Genomic DNA, 21,348 nt, shown 5'->3' with positions numbered 1-21,348 from the left:
TTATGCCCTCTCATTAAGAGTGGTACAGAAAATGTAGTATAAAGATTTTTATTTTCCAAACTACAAAGTAGTAAAGATGAAATTAACCACCTGTTTTCCCTTAAATGTATTACCATATTATTGCATGTGGATTTTGAGTTATTTGCATATTATTTCAGGATCTGCAAGTACCTGTGACTACCTGCATGCCTTGATACAGCAAAAACATCTAAAAAGAAAAGATTAAATCCAAAATATAATTAAAATTCTGAAAGAAAAATTTCTAACACAAATCCTTTCAGAGAGTCCATTCATCAGTATTTTAGATAAAAACTAGTTTTCAATCACTATTATTTTAAACCAATTTAAAATTTGAATCAGTTTTGAAATTTGCTCTAAAATAGTGGTACTAGTAGTACATACTAATAGGGATGAGCTTTATCCATTTAATCCAAAGTGCTTCAAGTGTGAAGCTTGTGGATATTAGAAATGTATTTGGTTTGAAGCAGCATTTTTTTCTCATAACTGTTCATCACTGTAGTAAGATTTTGGTATCAGTCCATGACTAGAAGGAAGGAAGGAAGAACTGTGCCTACATATGCAGGTTTTTTTCAGTAGCTGAAGGAAAGGATCAGGCTGAAGTGGCTGCTCCTGAGCTCGGCACAAGGCCAGCATGGGTGTCCTGGGAGCAGAGGGTAGATTCACTGGAAGTGTTTCTATTGTGTACTCAAGGTAACTGCACAAAATCACAAGGGCAGACATGGAAGTGACATTTATGCTGGTGTATTCAGTGATGGCAAGGAGCATTCAGCAGCACTGGTATATGGAATCATAGAATGGTAGAAGGTTAAGGGGTTGAAGGGACCTTAAAGACCATCTAATCCCAATCCCCTTGCCATAGGGACATCTCCCACTAGACTGGGTTGCTCAAGGCCTTATCCAGCCTGGCCGTGGACATTGCCAAGGCTGGTGCATCCACAGCCTCTCTGGGCAACCTGTGACAGCGCCTCACCACCCTCACAGCAAAGAATTTAATCTCTTCTTTACAGTAAAGGATAACTCCACTGCCTGGCCCAGGCTGGGGACCATTCCCAAGAGGCACACATTTAGCCTGTGGCCACCCTGATGGTAGCCCATGGGTATTTAATATATGGGCAGAGGCTGTTGTATGTAGCAGCGAGAGCCACAATGGAAGTGACACTTGTATTGATGGCACAAGCATTTTCACCATTTTTAATTTGAGTTACTTTTGTGAAGCAAAAATTTAAATAATGGTCATTATTTTGAAATGGCAAATTTTACTCCCTTTCAGGCAAAATTTACTCCATCTCAGGGAGAGTGCTTTTGTATTCTTCAGCTCACTTGGAGAGCTTGTTTGGTGACTTCTTTACTGGTTTGATGGTTTTGCATATCTTTAGAAATACAGAGCCAAAGACATGTATAAACGAGAAGGAAAGTAGCTGTAAGCAGAAAAGTAAACACAACATTGTCAGCTCAACATCGTTTACCTATGGCTAAATCCTCATTAAGTTGTGTTTGATATACTTTCACAATGTATAGTAATAATACGTGTGAGAGTGCTCCCTCTTGATTAATGGCTTCTTTGCATGGCACTGGAGTCATTGCTTCCATTACCATAAAAGCATTTTGGACAATATCGAACTTTCTGTGCCTGATGGGCCAGAAAGGAGAATGACTGTGTTTGTACAAAACATGTTTAATTTTATTGTTTATATAAATTGGATCCTTGTCCTTTATGATCAGAGCAAGTCTCCATGCCTTCTTAGGTATTCACTGGACCCAGCTGCAGAGGACATTGGCAGGGGGATCATTACTGAGGCAGAGCTTCAGAGAATGCACAAGTAGTGGATATGTCTCACCCCCTTGTCTGCAGATTCCCAATCCACAGGCTTCAGAGGGGAGTAGGTTCTGTTGTGGTTTTGCACTGTGCGTGGTGCTACCAGATTAACAGAGAGTTCACACTGAGTTTTGAGAAGACGTATTTCTGACCCCACTTGTAGGAGAAACTACAAATACCCCAAGAGTTTTACCCTTGAAAACTCTTTATTATTTTTAATAGTCTAAACATGACATCTGACATAAAGACATAAATGTTTAGACCAGTTTCAGTATCTGTTTTTAGTGTGCCTAATACATGATGCTCTGTAAAATCATTCAAAATATGTTAAGCTCACATTTATCTCAAAATGGTTCATCAGTAGAGCAGTGACAAGTGTTGCAACAGTTGTGATCAGCTGACAAACTGCTTTGATATGGTTGCTCAAAAGCCATGGCATCTCCTGTAGCTCAGTGCCTTAAAACTGCTTGCGTCAGATCCTGCCATCACTTCACCATGGTTGTGAAGGGAAAGTTCAGTCCAGAAATGGACATTTTTTACTTTCTGCTGGTTTGTGTGAAATTCGGACCCTGACAACCAGAAGTGACTCTGAATCCCCAGACGCACATCACTGAGCTGTCAGGCCAGGAGTGGTGATAGCAGAGGACCGTGGGACTGCCATGCTGCATGAGATACTCCTCTCTGCCTTGCCCTCTATCCTCCCCAGGAAATAACTCTGTGCATGGGTCACAGCTGCCACTGGCTTTCTTTGTCCTCTTGGCTCCTGGTTTGGGCATGAGGCAGCAGGTCCCCAGCAGGGTGACTGCCATGTGCCTGCTTGTCACACGGCTTTGTCACAGAGAGGGCAGGATGCAGTGGTGTGGTGAGCTCTGGCCATCATCTGAGGCTGCTTGTAAAGACAGTGCTAAGGCTGATGGTTCCCAAGCATGTATCCAGCCATATCCCTGTTGTGTTAGGGGAATTCCCTAACTTCTAGGGAGAATTAAACAAGGAGGATAGAAATACAGGCCTCTCTGGCTCCTTGCTCTTGTTTTCCCTGGCTTAGGCCAGGGCTTTATATTTACTCCACAGTGACAATTTATAGGCCAGTGTAGCTGAGGTCAATTTTGGCTCTCTGTGTCTCTTTCATCATCTGCATCCTGGAGATAGTAGTGTTTTCTAGGGCTGAGTGAATAATTCATTATGTGGCTCCTTATTAAACAGATGTTGCCTCTCTGTTTGCAGATAGTCTGCAAATGGATTGCATTTTGTTCAAATTTATTTGTTGTTCCAAATTATTCACCAAATACTTTCAGTAAATAATGTTATTGGCCTATAGTGCAGTCAGAATATGAATTTGAAGCCTGCCTTACATGACTATTTGTCATTGCTGGTTAAAATTTGTTATTTCAGCAACTGTGCCTTCCAGCAAACTTGTCTCATAGAGCTTCCCCAGAAAGTAACACAAGGATGCTATGAATATGTTAAGAGTGAATGTTTAGGGGGTATTCTTTCTTCATTACTACTAATGCAGCTGAAATGCTAATCTGCCTCACTGGGTGTTGTGGATATTGGAAAGATGTTTTCTGAATGTAAAATGCTTCTAAAGTGGACACTGATACCCCAGCCCTGGCTGCTCATCCCTGCCACTCCTTTAGGTAGCAGGTGGTGTATGGTTCCAGCTACTGCTGAGTGCAGGGCAGGAGGTGAGCTTAGGAGGTGGCACATGCTGTGTTCAGAGCCCCTGGGCCAAGCAGGAATCCATTGGACTAAGTCCCTCCCTGCTAATGAAGAAAATGGGTGGGGGCCCAGGGAACATGGCATGGTTTGGCTCTCATCCACACAGTTGAACTCCTTTCCTTCCCCAAAGATGCCCATACTTACTTACAGATGTGGTGGGTGAGCTGTGCCGTCCTCCAGAACACTCTGGGGAGGCCTTTCCAGTAGTCTGAATCTGTGCCACAGACTGTACAAGCAGTATGAATGTGTGAATGTCCCTGTGTTTGGGTCCTGGGTAGTACCCAGCATTTCAGGAACACATTTAAATCCTACGAGTTGCTCAATTGCTTGAAGCACTGGGTACTCCTGAGCTGAGCAACAGCTTGCCCATTGAGAAGAGGAGATGTCCTCCTTTGCTCCCCCTCTCCTGGTGTTCCACTGCTACCTTGGAAGTTAGAACTGGAGAGGGAAAAGGGAAAAGTAAAATCTGAATAGCTTGATAGTTTGGAATGAGGGCAACACAGGCCTACTTTTCAAAGCCATACCTGCCAGGTAGCTACAGGAGAGGGTTTTTGTCCTATGGCTCCTTATACAGTGCCATTTTGTTTTTAGCAGATAGGCTGGGGCCTCCTCTGGATATTCTGCTGGATTCACTGAACTGCACAGCGTTCAGTGTGCAATGGAAGATGCCAAAGCAGCACTCGAGCACCATCACGGGGTACACGGTAAGTGATGCTCCCTGCTGCTGCCTCAGCCTCAGCCTGCACACACAGACACCAGTGGGACAGCCCCTTCTCCTAACACACAGTGCCACTTCCCAGAAAGTGGCCAGGGGACAGTGGGCTTGAGTGGATTGAACTGTAACCTTAAAAAAACAAGCAGTTCATGTTTTAGAAACAAGCTATGATGGGAATTTGGGTTGGATGCCAAGGGCCTGCAGTGGATGTAGATTGCTTTCCTGCAACTGTTGTGGTTTTCCTGCAAAGCTCTCAGTGCTCTCTGCAGCTGATAAAACAGTAAAGTAGAGCAGAGCAGGTCAATATTACACTGTGCAAATGAGGGCCATCCAGCTCCTTTGACTTATACATCCAGCCTGACGATTACTTTAGCAGGAATATGTTTTCAAATGAAGCCTCTAAAACTTCCCAGACTGGTAGCAGGTACAATGGAAGGAGTCACTTTCATGGAGTCTCTTCCTGGATAGGTACTGTACTGCACAGAATCCCTGGGAAACCACCAACAGCCTTAAATATCAAAAGGACTTTGTTTTATTCCCCCCTACCTCAGAAGTCAGTTTCTGTTAAAGAAGCTGAATGATTTTCCTGTTGTACTCAGCAATTTTATAGGGAAGCCTCTGACCCCCATCAAGGCTCTGCCATGTTACCTTCTGACTATATGGCAAAACAGAATGGCTAGGCTAAACTGGTTACTGTGTTTTAGTGTTCAAGAAGAAAAACAGTGAGCACTAACATGCCATTTGTTCATTTTTGTTAGGTCTTGCTTTAACAGGTATTCCATGGCAATGAAACTCAGTCCCAAAACGGAAGTTTTCGTCAGTGGGAAATTAGCACCAAAGATGTGAGATGTTGACTAGAATGTGTTGCTTTCACCTTCAACAAAAAAAACCAAATAGCAGTTGTTCTTATTAGCATTTTCTATGGAAGGATTTGAAATTTCCAGGAATAAAATACCCAAAATTCAGTTTTATGTAAAAAGGGGGGAAGTAGAATACCACTGAGTACCTTTATTATTAATGTACACTAAAAGGGTGAGACAATTCCCTGCAACAGGTGTTTCTGGTACACATGCTCCTTTATCCCACAGTCTTGTAAATCACACCAGTGCAGCCCAGCTGCAGAGTTGATTTTGTTGTTATGAAAGTGCTATGAACTAGAATATAGTAGTCTAAAACTCCAAAAATCACTGGCTGTGGCCAGGACCTGCCTCAGGTGGGCTCTGTGTAGCTGGGTCCATCCTTCTCTGTGAAAACAGAGGTGTGATGAGTAATTGTCTTAAGTCGTAAACAGTTTTCACTTTTCATGCACGCAGATCGAGCATCTGAGCTCCACTACTTTTTTTAAGCCTTGAGCTGGTGTGTGGCATGATAATAAAACCAATGACAAGCAGCATCAATAGTGTTATACCTAAAATGTTTTCACTGTAGTATCTTGACCCTCTGGCATCTCTGGGTCTCTGTGCATGGGAAAGCAGATTCTCTGTCTCATTAGTCTCCAGTACATGGCAACAGACATGGAGAGACATTTTACGATAGAGCAATTTTTATAATGTCATAATCATGTAATGTTCACATCTTCCTTACATGAAGTAAGGTGTCTAAGTGGTGCAGACTGGTCCCACAACTCTTTAGCTGTCCATGCTCACCACAGACAAATGATGCACAATGAAAATAGTCAGCTCAGGTCTGCACTACAAACCCTACAACTGCGTCTCACATTAGTTAAGTGTATACACTTTGTGATGGTGTCCTTTGGTCACACCGACAACTTCTAGCAAATATGTAAGGAATATTAAATATTAATATTACCTTTTCCTGCATTTGAAAAGGTAAGAGATCATGGGCTCAAATGCTGTCCTCAGAGTGAGAATGGTGCACTGGTGCACTCATTCTTAAGTAACTCTGAAACACTGAGTTATTGCTTTAACTGGTTTGACTATATCTTCTTCCCAAGGTCTTTTACTCAGAAGTTGAAGGTGACAAAGCAGTTAAACAGCTCTCACATGATGTACCCCTCAGTTTGGATATGATTAGCATGGTGAGTATTGCTTTACATCAACAATCAGAGCACTGGAGCAGAACATGCAAGTGGAAACTTGCAATCCAAGCCCCAGATCTGCTCGGGGTGTTGAGCAAAAGGAAATCACAATGTTTTTCTGTTTGCGTGATGCACTTTTGCTCCTTCTTGTCTGACTGTTTTATCATGTAAAACTATTGGGACTTGCTCTCAGCTTCCTAGTACTGATCTTTGACATCTACTAAAATAGAACTTTTAATCTTGAATGTACATTTTCTGTGCATTTTCATACATGGAAGGGGTGGAGTTGCGCAAGTCTATGCACAGTTAGAGAGAGTTGCACTATCAGTGTATGTGTATTGCAGTGTCTGACATAGCTGTGTGACTTAAAGAGTGTTTTTGCTTCTGTGTGAGACTGTGGCCTTCTGAGATATGGCTGCTTTAGTTGCAGTTCTGCAAGTTCATATTCTAGAAGATTCCCCTAGATGCTGGTGTTTATTTTGTTCTTGAATACACTACTTTTTCTTATTGCTCTCAATTTGTTTCTTTAAGTTATGTTTTTTCTTTTTTATCTCCTTTGTATTCTTGCTTTGGGGCTTTTTTTCATTTGCCCCTTCTCTTTCCTTCTTCCCTTTTTCTGCCCCACTTCCTCACTAGAAGTGTGAGTGAGGAGGATGCTCAAATTTCCTGCAGTTTTCCATCACTCTGGTTGTCAGTTCTGACTTCTGCAGGATCCTGGGATCACAGTGAATGAAACAATATTGCTGTCATGATATATAATTTCTTTATTTATGCATTATTTTCTCCCTTCTTATCTTTATCTCTGTATTCCTCTCTCGCCTTTTTTTTTTCCTAAAACCATTCTTACTAGTAGTGCCAAGAAAGATCAAACAGCACACTGTTTTTTATCTTAATCCTAACAGCAGTACTTTTTAATCACTGGGAGAGGAGAGACTGTATCCCAGTATTCATGCAGATGATTAACAGCCACATAGAATACTACATGCTGCAGCATATGGGTCTTGTTTTAATTCCCTGACCCATTATTTATGTGCTTTTGCTGTCAATTTTTATTATGTTAGTTCTTAACAAGTCCTATTTGCTTTTTCCCAGGGTCAGCTTGAAGGACAAGCAATTTTTGTAAGTATTGCTTCGCATGAAACTTGGTCACAGATGAGCTTTAAAATGAAATTGAATGTTTCTGACTTGGTCTTTCCACAGACTCACGCACAAAAGTTAATCTCAAATGTTGATTCTATGTAGCACTTATACAGGGCCTTTCATGGTCAAAATGTAGCAAATAGTAGCCCCAAAAAGCTCAAAATCCACAGGTGAACAAGGCGGACATGTAGGACAAGTAGCTCCCTTTTTAGCAACGGACAAACCTTTTTCTCAGTCATCAGAGGTATTTAGGGATGTCTTGTTTTGATGGAGTACATTTGTGCAAAAAATGAGGTATATCCAGGCAGTGAGGATTTAAAGATGATGGGGACAGTCAAGTAGTCAGACAGACACTAAAAGGGAAGAACAAAGTCTGGCAGTTGGAGAGGAGATGAAGAGGGAAAAACCTGAGCCAGTCCAGAGAGAGCCAAGAAGGAGGAGGAGCACAGGAAGAGGCCAGCCTTGCAACGCCCAGGAGGAAGGAGTGGGAGACTAGCTACTAGTCTAAAACAAGTTTGAAAGAAATACCAACTCTCTTAATGGCTTTGCAGCTGGTGAATTAATCAAATTGATTATTTCCAGTCCTGCACTCAGTCCAGTCTGCTTCCTGTGAGCAGTAAACAGGTTGGGTTTATTGTGAGCAGGAAGCAAGCAGGAGGTGCTTGAGTTTAGGTAGGAGAAGGACAGCAATTTCAGTCTTTAACTGAAATCCCTAACATCAACAGCCTCTTGCAAATTTTTTTTTCTGAGAGCTATTTTAGGAATAGAGAAATCTCACGAAGTTGGTGGAGCTCACAGAACTTTTGTGGTCTGAAATAAGGGAAGTTTGGTTGTACTATAGGAGGCTGAATCCTCAGGATGCACTTGAACCAGGACTATCTGGTTCAATCCTAGTTGAGCTGAGTCTGGATTATGGCATCTCAGAGTTGAGGTTCCACACTGGGCCCTACTTTTCTGCTTGATAAAAATAACACTTCGGAGGGGTACTTGTGGAGAAGTATGAATGGCTGGGATTAATCAGCTCCCAGCTGTCATTAATCCTCCAGGAAGTGGTGTTCTCGATGAAATGCTTTCTGTTTTATTCATACCAAACTCAACAGAAATCTGCAATAGTTTTGTGGTTAAGTCTGCATAGCTAATGTTTCCATCACTGAGCCTCTCCTGGTGCTGGGTATGACCCTGCTGCTTTCTTAGAGGCTTCTCTGGGTCGTGTGAGACCACTGTAGCAAGAGCTGATTTGCACCGCCTGTTTCTGTGCATGCCTATGTTCATGTGCCTGTGTGTTAGGAAAGTGGATAATGGATTATTGTGTATTATATCATCATAAAGTAGAGAACATGTAAGTGACAGCAGCTAGGAGAAGTGCAGATGCAGTACCATTTAGTAAGGCGATTGTTCTAACTGGGCATAATATTCAGGAACTCCAGCACATATAAAAAATAAGAAAAATCAATAAAAATTAGTAGGCTTTAAAGGTGGGAAGTTTTAGGTTGGGCACAGAGCCGTGGAGAGCAACACTGCTCCCTGTCAAATCACTAAACATACCAGTACAAAATGGGAAGTGACCAGCTGGGACCAGTAGTGCAGGGAAGGAATTGTCATCAGGGGAGAGAGTGTCATTAAACCCAGCTCAGTTCCTGCAGCTGTGTTGTAATTCAGGGTTTGATGATTTTTTGGATTAAAACAAAACAGAAAACAGACATTCTTTTGGAAAACAATTTGTAATCCTGGTGTCTGTGAGGCAGCTTACTGAGCCTCAAAAACAGTTTCAACACACTTGTAGGGAAGGCAAGCTGTATGGCAGGGCAGGGAGGGATATATGGGATAATCTACAAGGAATTGGCTCCCCTACCACAGAAAAGGTATCACATTGCCTCACCCCATTCAACAGTGTGAGATTGTAATGAGAATACCAAATGTGATTTTTTAGGATTTTAGCAAGAGTTGGGCAAGACGAAAAAGTGAGGTTGGTGACTGTTGAAGCATCATCAGCAATCGAGTGTTGAGTTTGGGGCATCAGGCTTTGAAATATAGAGGTAATCTGAGTGGAGGGAGGATTACAAAAATGTTGGGGGTAGCTCTTCCACATACTACCTAAATTCATTATCTGTGAGGCCACTCTGTCTCTTCTGAGAGGGAGAAAACTTGGGTTTAAGACCTGTCTTCTAAATACAAGCAAAAAAAGAAATGAAACATGTACTCCCAGGCTGCTGGACAATGGGGGACAAGGAAATGTGTTTCTTTTCCAGGATCTGATTTGAAAGTGTTCCTGGTGTGAGGTGGGTATTCCCTGACATTGCCACAGGTCAGGGTAGCTTGATGACGTCCTGAATTTTTACTTATTCACTGATGTCCTGATCTTTGAAGATTAGAAGGGGCTTGATCTCAGAGATACCCACTGTGTGTTCCAGAGCTCTGTTCATGGAAAGGGCACTGCCAGAAGGAGGCAGGTAGCCACATGTGTAAGGCATGAGTGCACCTTATTGAGGTTTTGAGGGCACACATGTTGAACTTAAATACTTAAGTAGATATTAAGGCTTTGATCTTGACTGGCCAGGCACTCAATGAGATTCCCTCTGTTTAGCTTATTGTAGACTTGAGTCTGCAGGTAATAGTATGAGGCATGCGCATGAATCTCCAACTCTCTGCAAGCACCAAGTTCCTGAATAGTGTGAAAACAAAAAGACAAATAATGAAGGATTTTTTCCTTATAAGAATGAGTGTAATAAAGAGGAATACTGGCAGGAACAAATGCACAGAGTTAATGGCAGACAGACAATACCTATGGCATGGAGGATAGAAAGGCAGGAGCACGGGCATCAGTACTGTCGCCAGGAGGAGGTACTGGGTTTTCAGCAACTGGCTTCTCAGATCACATTGTGAAAGATCTCAGTCCCTTCAGCTATGAGACTGAAAGACCCAGATTAACCTTCCAGAGTGAGTGTTCTTGCTGCCTCTCTCTGGACAGTTACTTTTCCAGCATTGTTTTTGTCTCAGATTTGTCCAGATCATTCGAACACATCAAGTGTGAATGATGGAAAAACAGGATAGTGGTCAGGTGGTCCATGTTAATAGGAAATCAGTGTTAGTGCTCCAAAACCATGTCCAGAGAAATGACAGATGGCAGGGTGTTGTCGAACAACATTGTAGTAATAATGTAGGTTCCCCAAAGAGTAGAGAGGAAGTGGTTTTTTCCAAATGACCATCAAAAGGAAATTTAGCAGTTAATAAAATTTTTGGATTGTTTACTATTTTACTGCAACTGGAAGCGCAGATTTAAAGTCTGTTCCAACATGAAGAGAAAGGATAACTCCGCATTTTCAAATGCACTGTGACTAATGTGTTTAATATCAGAGAATGAAAACCAGAAGAATAATTGCTGTAAACCAGTTTTTTTGTAAGTGCTTATTTTTCACACCAGAACAGTCTGTGGTGTAGAACCTGGTATTTCTGTTTACGTGTGTATGCTGTCAAAATTCATAAATCTGGGATTAACACAGGCATTCCAGGTAGGCTGCAGGTAAAGTATACTCAATTTCTGTACACATGTACACATTCTCCATTAAAGATCCACGAGATCTATATGTCTGGGCTGATCCATGCTATGTGCAGCAGCCAGTGATGAAATGTAATATTTTGGTGACATTTTCCATTTTCTGGAAGAATTGAACAGGCTCCTCTGAAGAGTATTCATCAGCACAAGCTCTTCACATGGAGTTGAGCATTGCCTCCTTTACAGTAGTTGTCTGTGGGTTAATCTTTCTGTGTTTATGGCAGAAGAACAAATAAGGGAAATGCCTGCTTCAGGTCAAGGCTGTTAGCTGAGCTCGTAAAATTGTGAGAGATGATGGGATAGAGCTCTGCTCTGTGAGAAATTAAGGATCATCAGTTCACACTGCATCGAATTGCTTCACTCTCAGGAGGTTTTATGGCCTCTGAATTTAAAAGAGAAATGAAAACAAACAAGAAAAAAAAAGGGCAAAACACACCAGACTGATACCAAATGCTAGCAGCTGGGTCAAGGGAGGGAATAGTATGTGACTTTGACTTCACCAGTGAAAAAGCTGGATATCAAATACAAATGATCTGCAACCTTATGAGTTATGCTGAGAAATGGGTCCAGGTCAACCTTGTGGATTCCCCCTGGGGCAAAGCTGCAGCTTGAGAGGAAACACGATTCTATTTGTGTTTGTTGTTTCTGAGCTGCAACTGGGCTGGAGACAATCTTCCTAGGAGAGTACATGGAAAACACCATGTAAGATCCCCAAATTCCAGCTCACAGCACTATCCCCAGTTGTACAGAATTGCTGTCACAATGTGCTTGTCTGCTCTTGACTTGGCAGGATGTTGTTATTGGTGACCTGAAGCCAGGCACCCCACACCGCGTTAGCGTTGGAGCGTACGGCTGGGCAGGGAAAGGACGGCCCAGCATGCCCAGAGAGGTGACAACTTTATCCCAAGGTAACACTGCCTGCAGGGCTCTGTTGCAAAACTGGCAGGGCAGTTGTCTCTAGCACTCACACCTAACCTCTGTCACGTGCAGTATCATAGTACTTCTCTGTTACTTTTCCACAATTGTAGGGTTTTAGAGGGGCAATAGGGTGAGGGGAGAAGGCTATAAATTTGATTTAAATCTGTGGGTGTTGGGTTATTGTGTGTGGCAATGCAGCTGCTTCTCTAATGCTATTCCTTTGCACCTCTTCTTAGATAAGTGCATGCCCCCTGCACCACCCTATCAGCCCCAGATCGTGGTGGTTTCTGATTCAGAAGTTGCATTGTCCTGGAAGCCTGGAGTGAGTGAAGGAAGTTCTCCCATCCTGTACTACACAGTGGAGTTTATCAGGCAAGTTTGCCAGTGGAGCCTGAATTTCGGTTGTTGCGCACTATAGTGTTTTGGGGTTTTTTAAACCTAAACTGCTCTATTAAACTCCATATAGATATGGTTTATTTACTTACTGTGTATCGTATGCTTAGATTTCCTCTCAGTGTGTGTTGAATTACCATGAAAATTTAAAGACGAAACCAGAAATGATCCAATTTGTTATAAAATCACCAGTAAGTTGTACTTTCTGATGGAAGAGAAATAAGGTCTAATTTGATCTGTTTCCTCTGCTAGTGGCCTGGGTGAATGAAGCTTTAAGTTTCTCCTGTCATCAAATGCTGTCAAACCATGCTGAGAAAAGAGTGTTTGGGAGAATGGTTTCCCTGGGTTGCCTGTAGACAATAAATCAAGGATTGAAAATTCAGCATGTTGGACAGTTTTACCTGACAAAAGTTATAGAATCATAGAAACATCGAGATTGGAAGAGACCTTCAAGATCATCCAGCCCAATCATCAACCCAGCACTACCACTGTAGCCCCTAAACCACATCACACAGTACCAGACCCAGACACCTCTTGAACACAAAGTCATTTGGGTCTTGAGCTTGCAGGATTTAGACTTGCTTTGTTATGCTAATGCTAATCAAGTTTACATGAAATGTTGATCTCTCTGTTTAGATTTGGGGGGGAAAGTGGCGTGTTGGTGGGGCCTTTTTTTTGTTCTTTTATTGAACTTTTATTGAACTCTAAAATTCGCAGCAGTAGAACTGAACTGACAGAAGTTGCCAGTCAAATTGCTTTTATAAGCTGCATAAGAAGGGTCAGGAGGAGGTGATTGTATCTGCAAGCATAAACAAGTATTTGTACTTGACTGTTCATATGCTTGTGTGAGCTAATATCTGCATACAAATCTATGTATTTTTATTCGCCTCAATGTTTACCCTTACAGTGAAAGTAAAATTCAGCCTTTTAATCCTTTGAGCGAATACTTGATGACAGGTTTTAGTTGAGGTTTCTGTAAAAGAAGAGAGAATTGATTCTTTAGCTACTCTTATCTGTAAAAGTCAAAAAAATCATTCTTCGGGAAAACATAGTCATTTTTTAAAAAGAATTGTTGTTGTTAGAACAGACAGGAAGAACCTGCTTTTCAAAGTATGGGTACAATCTACCAAAAAGATATTGATATAGCAAAAAGAATACCCAGACTGAAAACCTACTTCTTAAGTGATGCACTTTGTGTTTGGACTGAAATGCCCCATATTTAGTTGGAGGCCATCCAATGTTCAGGGCACTGCGAGGCAGGATGTGAGGACTGAAGATACTTATCTCCTTCGTTTAATGTCTGCTGTAGACCTACAATGAAATTTTTTCAATATCTACTTCTTTAACACAATTTTTATCTGAGCTTTTTGCTCTCTCTCCATCACTTCTCTCTCATTTGCTCAGTTGATGGGGAAGGGATTTTGTTGTATTCTGATTGACTGCACTTGTATCACCTCCGTGCTTTTACTGGAAAGTGGAACCTGGAGGCTTATGTACACTTCTTCATAGCACCAGGAGCCTGCTAATGGAAGAAGTGGGCACCATCATCTCCATCTGACACAGTCACAATGTTTTTGTTCAGCCAGGGAGTGGAAAGCTGCCTTTGCTGTTTAGGTCAAAAGATGCGAGTGATTGAAATTTAAGTGTTTCATCAGCTTTAGACTTTGGGAAAGAATTTGCTAGCAGCAAAATGTTTTGATTGCACTGTTTAGTTTGAGGTTTAGAGCTAAGTAGAAAGTGCCTTTCTTAATTCTGGGATTACACTCTCTTAGGCTTGGAAGCTTGGTTATATATTTGGAATAAGTTCAATGAGCCATAAGCCCTAATGGCAATTAGAGGTAAACATTTAACTTTAAGCCTCATTGTCTTTTGCTGCATATAGTGTTAATTACTGTAAAATGTATTATCGTGAGTTAAGGCCAGTAAATTAAACCAATGTAAAACTAAAACAAATCAGTTCAAGTAAATCTAGAATTCAGTCCTCTTATGTCAAAGAAATACACCATTATCCTGTGATTTTGCAAAATCAATTGCTTTCTAATGCAAATGTGTAATTTCACTTGGGTACAGCGCAAATGTCTAAAAACCATGACATTCTTTAATAATTTCCATCTCCTTAGAACTAACTTTATGACTTTAACCCTAGGAAAAACATGTTGGGACAAAACACTCCTCTCAGTTGCTCAGCTGTGATACTGGGGAAATTCAGTATATTCATGAAAATTCAGTACCTTAATTGTTTTGAGATATCAGAATCTAATCAGAACCAGAGCTAGCCTGCAGCCTGTGGTGCTTTATTTAAGCACTTGCCTAAGGGGTTTCCCTTGGGAACCTTTGGTTCACTACAGGCAGTGGAGGGCTGTAGGTGGCTTCAGATGTAGGATGAGCTCAGCTAATTCAGGCTCTGCTCTGCTGCTGACTAAAAGAGGATGCTAAGGAGATGACAATCTCAACTTGTCTAAATGCTGGAAGTCAGGAGGGAGACTGTGGGACTCACTCTTCACTGGACAGTTCATAAGGAATGTGCAGTAGAATGTGTTAAAACCAAAATACACAGTGTCTGTGCAACTTTGTAGGCTCAGTGTAAATATTCTGTTGGTTAATGGCGAGAAGTATTTAATGAAAAATTACATTTTTATGAAAGACGCTAAAGCAAGACCCTGGACTTAAGCATCTGAGTTTGGGTGTTTTTCCTAAAGATGCTATACAAAATTAATTCTTAAAAATATCTGGGGTGTTTTCAGTCAAATACTCCAAATACTCAAATTTTTAATCTGTTCAATGCCTACATGATCTTCTAAACTTGGTGACTAACTTACCCAAATTTTTATACCCACATAGCAGCTACAGAATCACAAGTGTTTCAGCAGCACATACCCTAAAACAATCAGGTCACTTTCTTTTCATCTCATTGGTATGTAGATGAAATCAAAAGCTTTTAATATTAATCTTGGCATGCAAAAGGAAAATTTTCAGTATCTTGGTAGTGACATGAAACTTCTGCTGCAATGAACTGGGCATGTTCTGCTGATAAAACTGGGAGATTTATTAGTATTCAGATGTTAGGGTGGTGTGGATTCAGTATGGTGGTGTGCACAGATTTCTTGATTAGTTCGAAGCCTTCCCTCTCCTTCCCAGAAAAATCTATCCCTGAATCCATTCCCTGCTGAACTGTCTGTCTTTGGCACTGCACTGAACCAGACAGTCATTGTTTGCTTTTGTTTGCAAAGAACCTGAAACAACAGAGCTGACCAGGGAGACACCTCCTAACATCTAGGAAAAATACTTTCAATACTGTTTCCCTGATTATTGCATGAAATAGGCATGTCTGCCTCAGGATTTACCTCACTGCTTGTGAGATTAAATCCTTGAAAAGGTAACTGATGAAGAAAGAGGAACAAAAGATATTATGGAGGAAGCGCTTAACAACATTAGATAGCATCAGAAGAATATCTAACAAGAGAATGAGTTACGAAAATTGTCCACTTTTCCTTTCCTCAGAACTGACCTGGCATATTGGTTGATATATTTTGTAGAAAGTGTCACAATAATGTGAAATATAATCGTTACTAAAAATAATATGTTATAGTGCAGTATATCTACAAGAGATTTTTCCATCCAGTGAATGATGATGTATTGTACTTGTCATCATATTTATTATTTGCTGAAATACTTTTTAAAAACCATTATAGAGATGAATCTGCCCCTTGAGATGAGTACAAATATGGCACAGAAGAACAATCAGAAACCTTAGAAAAATTGGATTGCTAGTGGGTGCCTCACACTTAAATAATTTCCAGGTGATTTTAAAAGGAAGTTCAAGTGACTATAAAATTGCCGTTCTCTGCATCAGAAAAAATTCCCTTCTTGAGCTGAATCAGTCCCCAGGTTACAACATAAAGCAATAATCCAAAATTTTTGGGTAAGTTTGGCATGGAATTCTGCCCTTGGTTTATACCCATCCAGTCCTATTGACTTTAGCCATATATTTATTATCTCAAAACCACTATGATTTGTGTTAGATTCCTGCTGCAGAGCATTTATGTGTTGGAGACACACAGCTGCAGCTTCGAGAGCAGGCAATGTCCATGGAAGTTGTCTGATCTCCCTATTCACAGATACATTTGGACCTACCCTGCAAGGTCTTGGCCAGAGGCACTGAGACCTGTGTTGGGCAACATAGTGCTGCAGGAAAATGGGAAAAGTGGTATCAAAATGAGCCCTTCCAGTGTAAAAGTTGACAACATAAAATCATTTGACATACAGAAAAGGACCATGGGGACAGTTTTCAATAAAATGTTCTGTTCTCATCTCAGGGAACATGGGCGCTGGCTGGCCCTGGATGCAGTCACCAGCAGAATTTGTGTTCCTTTCCCCATCTGTTTGCCATGTTTTCATCTCATACCGTTTTGTTCACACAGGGAGCATTCTGGAGAAGTAGCAAAGGTCAAGTGATAAATCTGCCTCTTTCCCTCTCCTTCAGCTGCAGATCCTTACACATTTTCAGACATTTCCTTTATTACAGACTTCTGCAGAAGGAAGTGTTGGGAGAGACAGTCTGTATTTGAAGGCTAGCCTGCTGTTTGTGTTATCTCCTAAATATTTTTAGGGTGCAATGCCTCCTTTGGGTTCTTTCATCAAAGGCATGTTGTTTCTACTTGGGTGGACACATCGTCAAGGTCTGTTGCAAAGAGGCAGCTTTTGAGTTAGCAGGAATTCCTTGGATGGGAATTAGAACCAAAAAAGGATGTGTACAGGAAAATTGAAAACACTACTAAGCAAGCCTTTGGAAGGAAGCAATGTTAACAGCTTTCATTTGGAAAACACTATATATTTTCATTTTGGCCCAGGCATCAAAAGCTCAGAGGAGGGAAACAATGGAAGAGTAGCCAAAATAAATGCTCTCCTGTCTACCAGGAAATGGTGGTGAAGGGTGACTTAAGATGGTCTATTTAGCTATCATTACATCTTGTGTGTTTGTCTGATTTTGTTTTTATTTTTAGCAAGACAATGAAATATTCATGTTCCGTGTGCCACTGTGCACTTGGGACAGGCAGCTGAGAACTGCTGCTTTGCCACTGCATTTGCTATGCTGGCACAAAGCAATGGAACCTCAGTGATCAATAAATCTTGTATTGACCACGAAAATAAAACATATATTAACTTTGGCATTTCCTTCCAGCTGAAAATAAACAAATACAAAATGCCTGCCTCGTGCTATAATTTTTAATTTGAAGACTGTTGGAGACATTTGCAGCTAGTCCTGTGTAAACACTGGTAGATTCAGGGTGCACTTGGAGGTTATTTCCTGTAATAAATATTGCAAGAACACTGGAATAATTTTCTCTGAAAGCCACTTCTGTCCTTATTTTACTTTCATAAACTTTAATTTTAGTATTTTGGGTGGCCTAGAGTGAATGTTTACATTTTTGTTTTGTTTGTATTTGTTTAGCTTCTTATTTTGTTCTCTCTTTGATAAGAAGAGGCCACTTTTAGAGAGAGTGGAAATGGTGCAGAAGCATCAGAATACTCTCTCAAAGTACTTGAAATCACCCACCCCTTTACAATGTGCCTGTATGTATGAACTTAAAACATTTGATACCAAACTGCCATGTGAATGGTTATACTGGTTTCAGCCGGATTATAATGGCACTTAGAGAAGCACTTGTTGGCAGCTGGCTTCCACTATGAATCAGGAGTTAACTAGGCATTGTCCAAAGGCAGCTACAGGAATGTGGTTACAAGACCCATGCACATAGGCCACACTCTCTGCATTATTGTTTTGTGGGTCTTGGGTTGTCTTTGTGTGTTTTTTTGGTGGCTTGCTTTGGGTTTGTTTCGGGTTGGTGTTTTTGTCTGTTTGTTTGTTTTCTGAAGAGACTTTGGATCTGTATTTCCTATGTTGAGTGGATTAACTAATTACTTGGGAGATCAAATGATGGATTCTCATCTTGCTAATGCTTGTATGCGTTTGAAGGGACTTACTGGCATTAGAACACCAGCTCTTAGAAATAAATCAGGATCTTTCCCTCTATTGCAAATTATTGCTTTATACAGCCATACAGGGAGGGAGTTGAGAACTACAGGTAATAGACCCTCACTTGAAAACTACTAACCCAAAACCCACAAAACAGATAAGCATAACTGGATTTGTCAGTCAGTCCTCTAAACAGCCTCCTTGGCTTTATAACCAAAATCTGAGTATTGGGTTTGTATGATTGTACAGTTTTGATATCACAGGCTTCACAGCTTGGTAATTGTGGGTTGCACAGTCTGACCCTTTAAGAGTGAAGGGTTTCAGTGATTTAGTAGACTTCTGTCTCATTTATTAGTGTATTCCCTAGAAAAGTTTAAAGGCAGCTAATTTATAGAGCCAGCTTTAATTATTAAAGATGTGGTCTTTGTTTGATCCTCAAGGCCAGACCTTGACAGCAACTGGACGGTAATAAGAGAGCAGATCCAGATGGAGTCCATGGTTCTCAAAGGACTTCTCCCAAACACGAAGTATCAGTTTGCCGTCCGAGCAGCAAACTCCTTTGGATCCAGCCCTGCCAGTGCACCAAGTGATGTCATCCGCACATTCAGTGAGTACAACCACCTTCTTGTAATCAAAGCTAAACAAAAATGAAGTATATCTGTAAATAAAGTGTATCTGGGATAGCTGTGGAGGCCTGCTGGTGGAAAGAGTTGCTCTCCAGGAAGAGTCACCCCCATTCTCACACCTCTCAGTCCTGTCTGAGGAGTTTGCAGCAAGCACCCTGTGAAAGTCAAGCCACGAGCAAAGATTTGAAAAGACCCAGGCAGCATCACTTTCATGCCATTTCTCCACTCTGGAGGTCATTGCCAGGTATTTTTGGATGGCTACTTTCTGAATTTTGTGCTGGCTTCATGCAGAACTGATAAGTGAATATCATGGGGAGAAATGAGAGAGATGAGTATATTGTTCATTTTTTCTGTTCTTTGAAGCTGAACCTTATATATTACATATATAATATCAGCAACTCAGAAACACCAAATCAAACCTGTACAGTTTTCTGAGGAATAAGACTCTTAACTATTAAACACAGTCATGAAAATAGTGTAAATAAAGTGAAAATAGTGAAATAAATAAAGTGAAATAGTGAAAATAAAGAAGTAAGCACCCCTTTTTGATCAGAAGCTGCATAGCAAAAATATTAGGTGAACATGCTGACATACCAACTTGTTAACTATTATAATTACATTTGAGTAGCAATATAGACCATGCACATTGCAGTAAGTGTTAGTCCAGTTGCTCCTGGGCTTCCTCAGGATGCAATCCTCTGCCAATGCTGGTGTCACTGTGGGGTGATTTTGGGGGGGCTGTTGCTCCTCATCACACCCAAAGTCACAGCTTGTATGTGAGAATCCCAACCAAGGCAACATAGAGTATGCTGGGAATCACACAAAGAACATTTTCTAACAGCAAAAAACCAAATGTCACAAAGAGAAATGGAGGAAAGAGAGCCAAAGCCTAAATCGGGCTAAAGGAGCTATATCTTTAGTGTTCCAAACTTTTTATATAGAAATGTGTATCAGTATTTTATGTGCCTTTTTTTTTTCTTTTCTCACTCTCTCCATTGCAAACCATCTCTAATTAACCAGTGAAAATGAGCAGCAAATATTCAGGTAGGACTGTGAGCTCTGCAATAAGATTTTACATGCTGCAGAAACATAACAACATGCTTAGTGATCCACCAATTTAACCTGATAAAGATTTATTTCTAAACTGCCTCCCTGCTGTAGAATCCCTGTTTTCATTGACTTATATGGCAGTTTTCATTCTTTTTGTCCCTCTGTCCTAAATTCAGTCACCTGAACAGTTTGCATGTAGTTTGCTATGGCTGCTGAGCTCAAAAGTTTAACTTCTGAAGTAAATGTTTGTGAAAACCTCTTGCAGCATACTCTGGAGTTCCTTGGCCTGTGGATCCTCCAGGGTCAGCTCCTGCTGCCTCAGGCACACGTGTGTGTTCCTTGGTATCTTGTTTATCTTTGGATGTTAGCAGCTGCATTCTTTGGTCGAAAACATAAAGTGTTTAGCTCTATTAATAAGGGTGGAATCATCTTCATGCTGTGCAGTACTCCAGGGAAGGCACTTTGTCTTTGGAAACTGCTTGTTCTGCAGAGGCCTGCCAAGATGTCTCTAAAACATGGGTTTCTGTCATTAGTGCTTGGAAACAAATTCACATCTGGTGTGTATAAGCACTGATTTCTGGAGAGGTTCATAAGGGATGGGAACTTGGTTCTCTGTGCCTGGATCAGATCTGAAAAGTCAATATATTATGCATTTTGCACTGCTCTTTGAATGGGCTTAAAAAGTCTGTGCTGGCCCAGGGTAGGCACATGGGTGCTGCAGTGGCTGAGAGGTTGGTTTCCCTGCTCCAAGGGCCTGGCAGTACTTGGCAGAGACCTTCATGACCAGGCAGAGCTCCTGCAGCCCAGGACCATGTCATGTCTGTGATGTGCTCCAGTCCTGCTCCAGGGTACTTGTACTTGGAGCTACTTTGGCAAACGCAAATGTTATTCTTTTGCCAGTGTGCTCTTTGAAAATAGGCTTAAAAACTACATATAGGCACTATACCTGAAACTACACATCGTGTTATCTTGCGGATACCTGTCGTCACAACCACATTTTTGCAGAGCAAGGAGTGTTGCTCAAGAGCATCAGGGATGAGTGCCTTTAGAAATAAATTATTTGGTTTTCTGAAGGCAGGAGTGTAGCTCAAATGATAGTCTAGCTGATAGCAGCTCTCACTTGTCTTTACTTGTGATGTCTGTGTAGGAGACTGACTTGATGTTAACCAGACACACAAATACATTACACATTAGTAGAAAAGCTAAACTTTTGTTGGGAGAAAATTGTTCATTAAAGCTGTGCATAGCCTGAACATCTATTTTTCTCCAAAACATTAAAAACCCCTGAAGAATGATTTAAACCACTGACAGGTTTCACGGTACAGAAAAAAAGCCCCAAACGAAACACTAAACTCAAGGGCATCCAATTAAAACTCAGTCCT

At 41.1% G+C, this 21,348-nt stretch overlaps 1 protein-coding gene across 4 annotated transcripts in view; it reads left to right on the top strand.

Moving 5' to 3' along the window:
• Positions 1 to 21,348, top strand: part of EGFLAM (EGF like, fibronectin type III and laminin G domains) — a 78,758-nt gene that overhangs the window by 13,254 nt on the left and 44,156 nt on the right. For 2 of the 4 annotated variants that reach the window (XM_048291818.1, XM_048291816.1), the window contains exons 2-7: positions 4,151 to 4,260; positions 6,226 to 6,309; positions 7,402 to 7,428; positions 11,793 to 11,910; positions 12,157 to 12,292; positions 18,731 to 18,897. In XM_048291818.1, the coding sequence (XP_048147775.1) occupies positions 4,222 to 4,260; positions 6,226 to 6,309; positions 7,402 to 7,428; positions 11,793 to 11,910; positions 12,157 to 12,292; positions 18,731 to 18,897 (571 nt within the window). In that variant the 5' untranslated portion in view covers positions 4,151 to 4,221. Of the gene's footprint in view, positions 1 to 4,147; positions 4,261 to 6,225; positions 6,310 to 7,401; positions 7,429 to 11,792; positions 11,911 to 12,156; positions 12,293 to 18,730; positions 18,898 to 21,348 lie in introns of all 4 variants that reach the window. The other 2 variants (XM_048291815.1, XM_048291817.1) reach the window with 1 other exon arrangement.

This window comes from Corvus hawaiiensis, chromosome Z (genome assembly GCF_020740725.1).
Source record: "Corvus hawaiiensis isolate bCorHaw1 chromosome Z, bCorHaw1.pri.cur, whole genome shotgun sequence".
NCBI lineage: Eukaryota > Metazoa > Chordata > Aves > Passeriformes > Corvidae > Corvus > Corvus hawaiiensis.
This window is presented reverse-complemented; position numbering and strand designations above follow the sequence as displayed.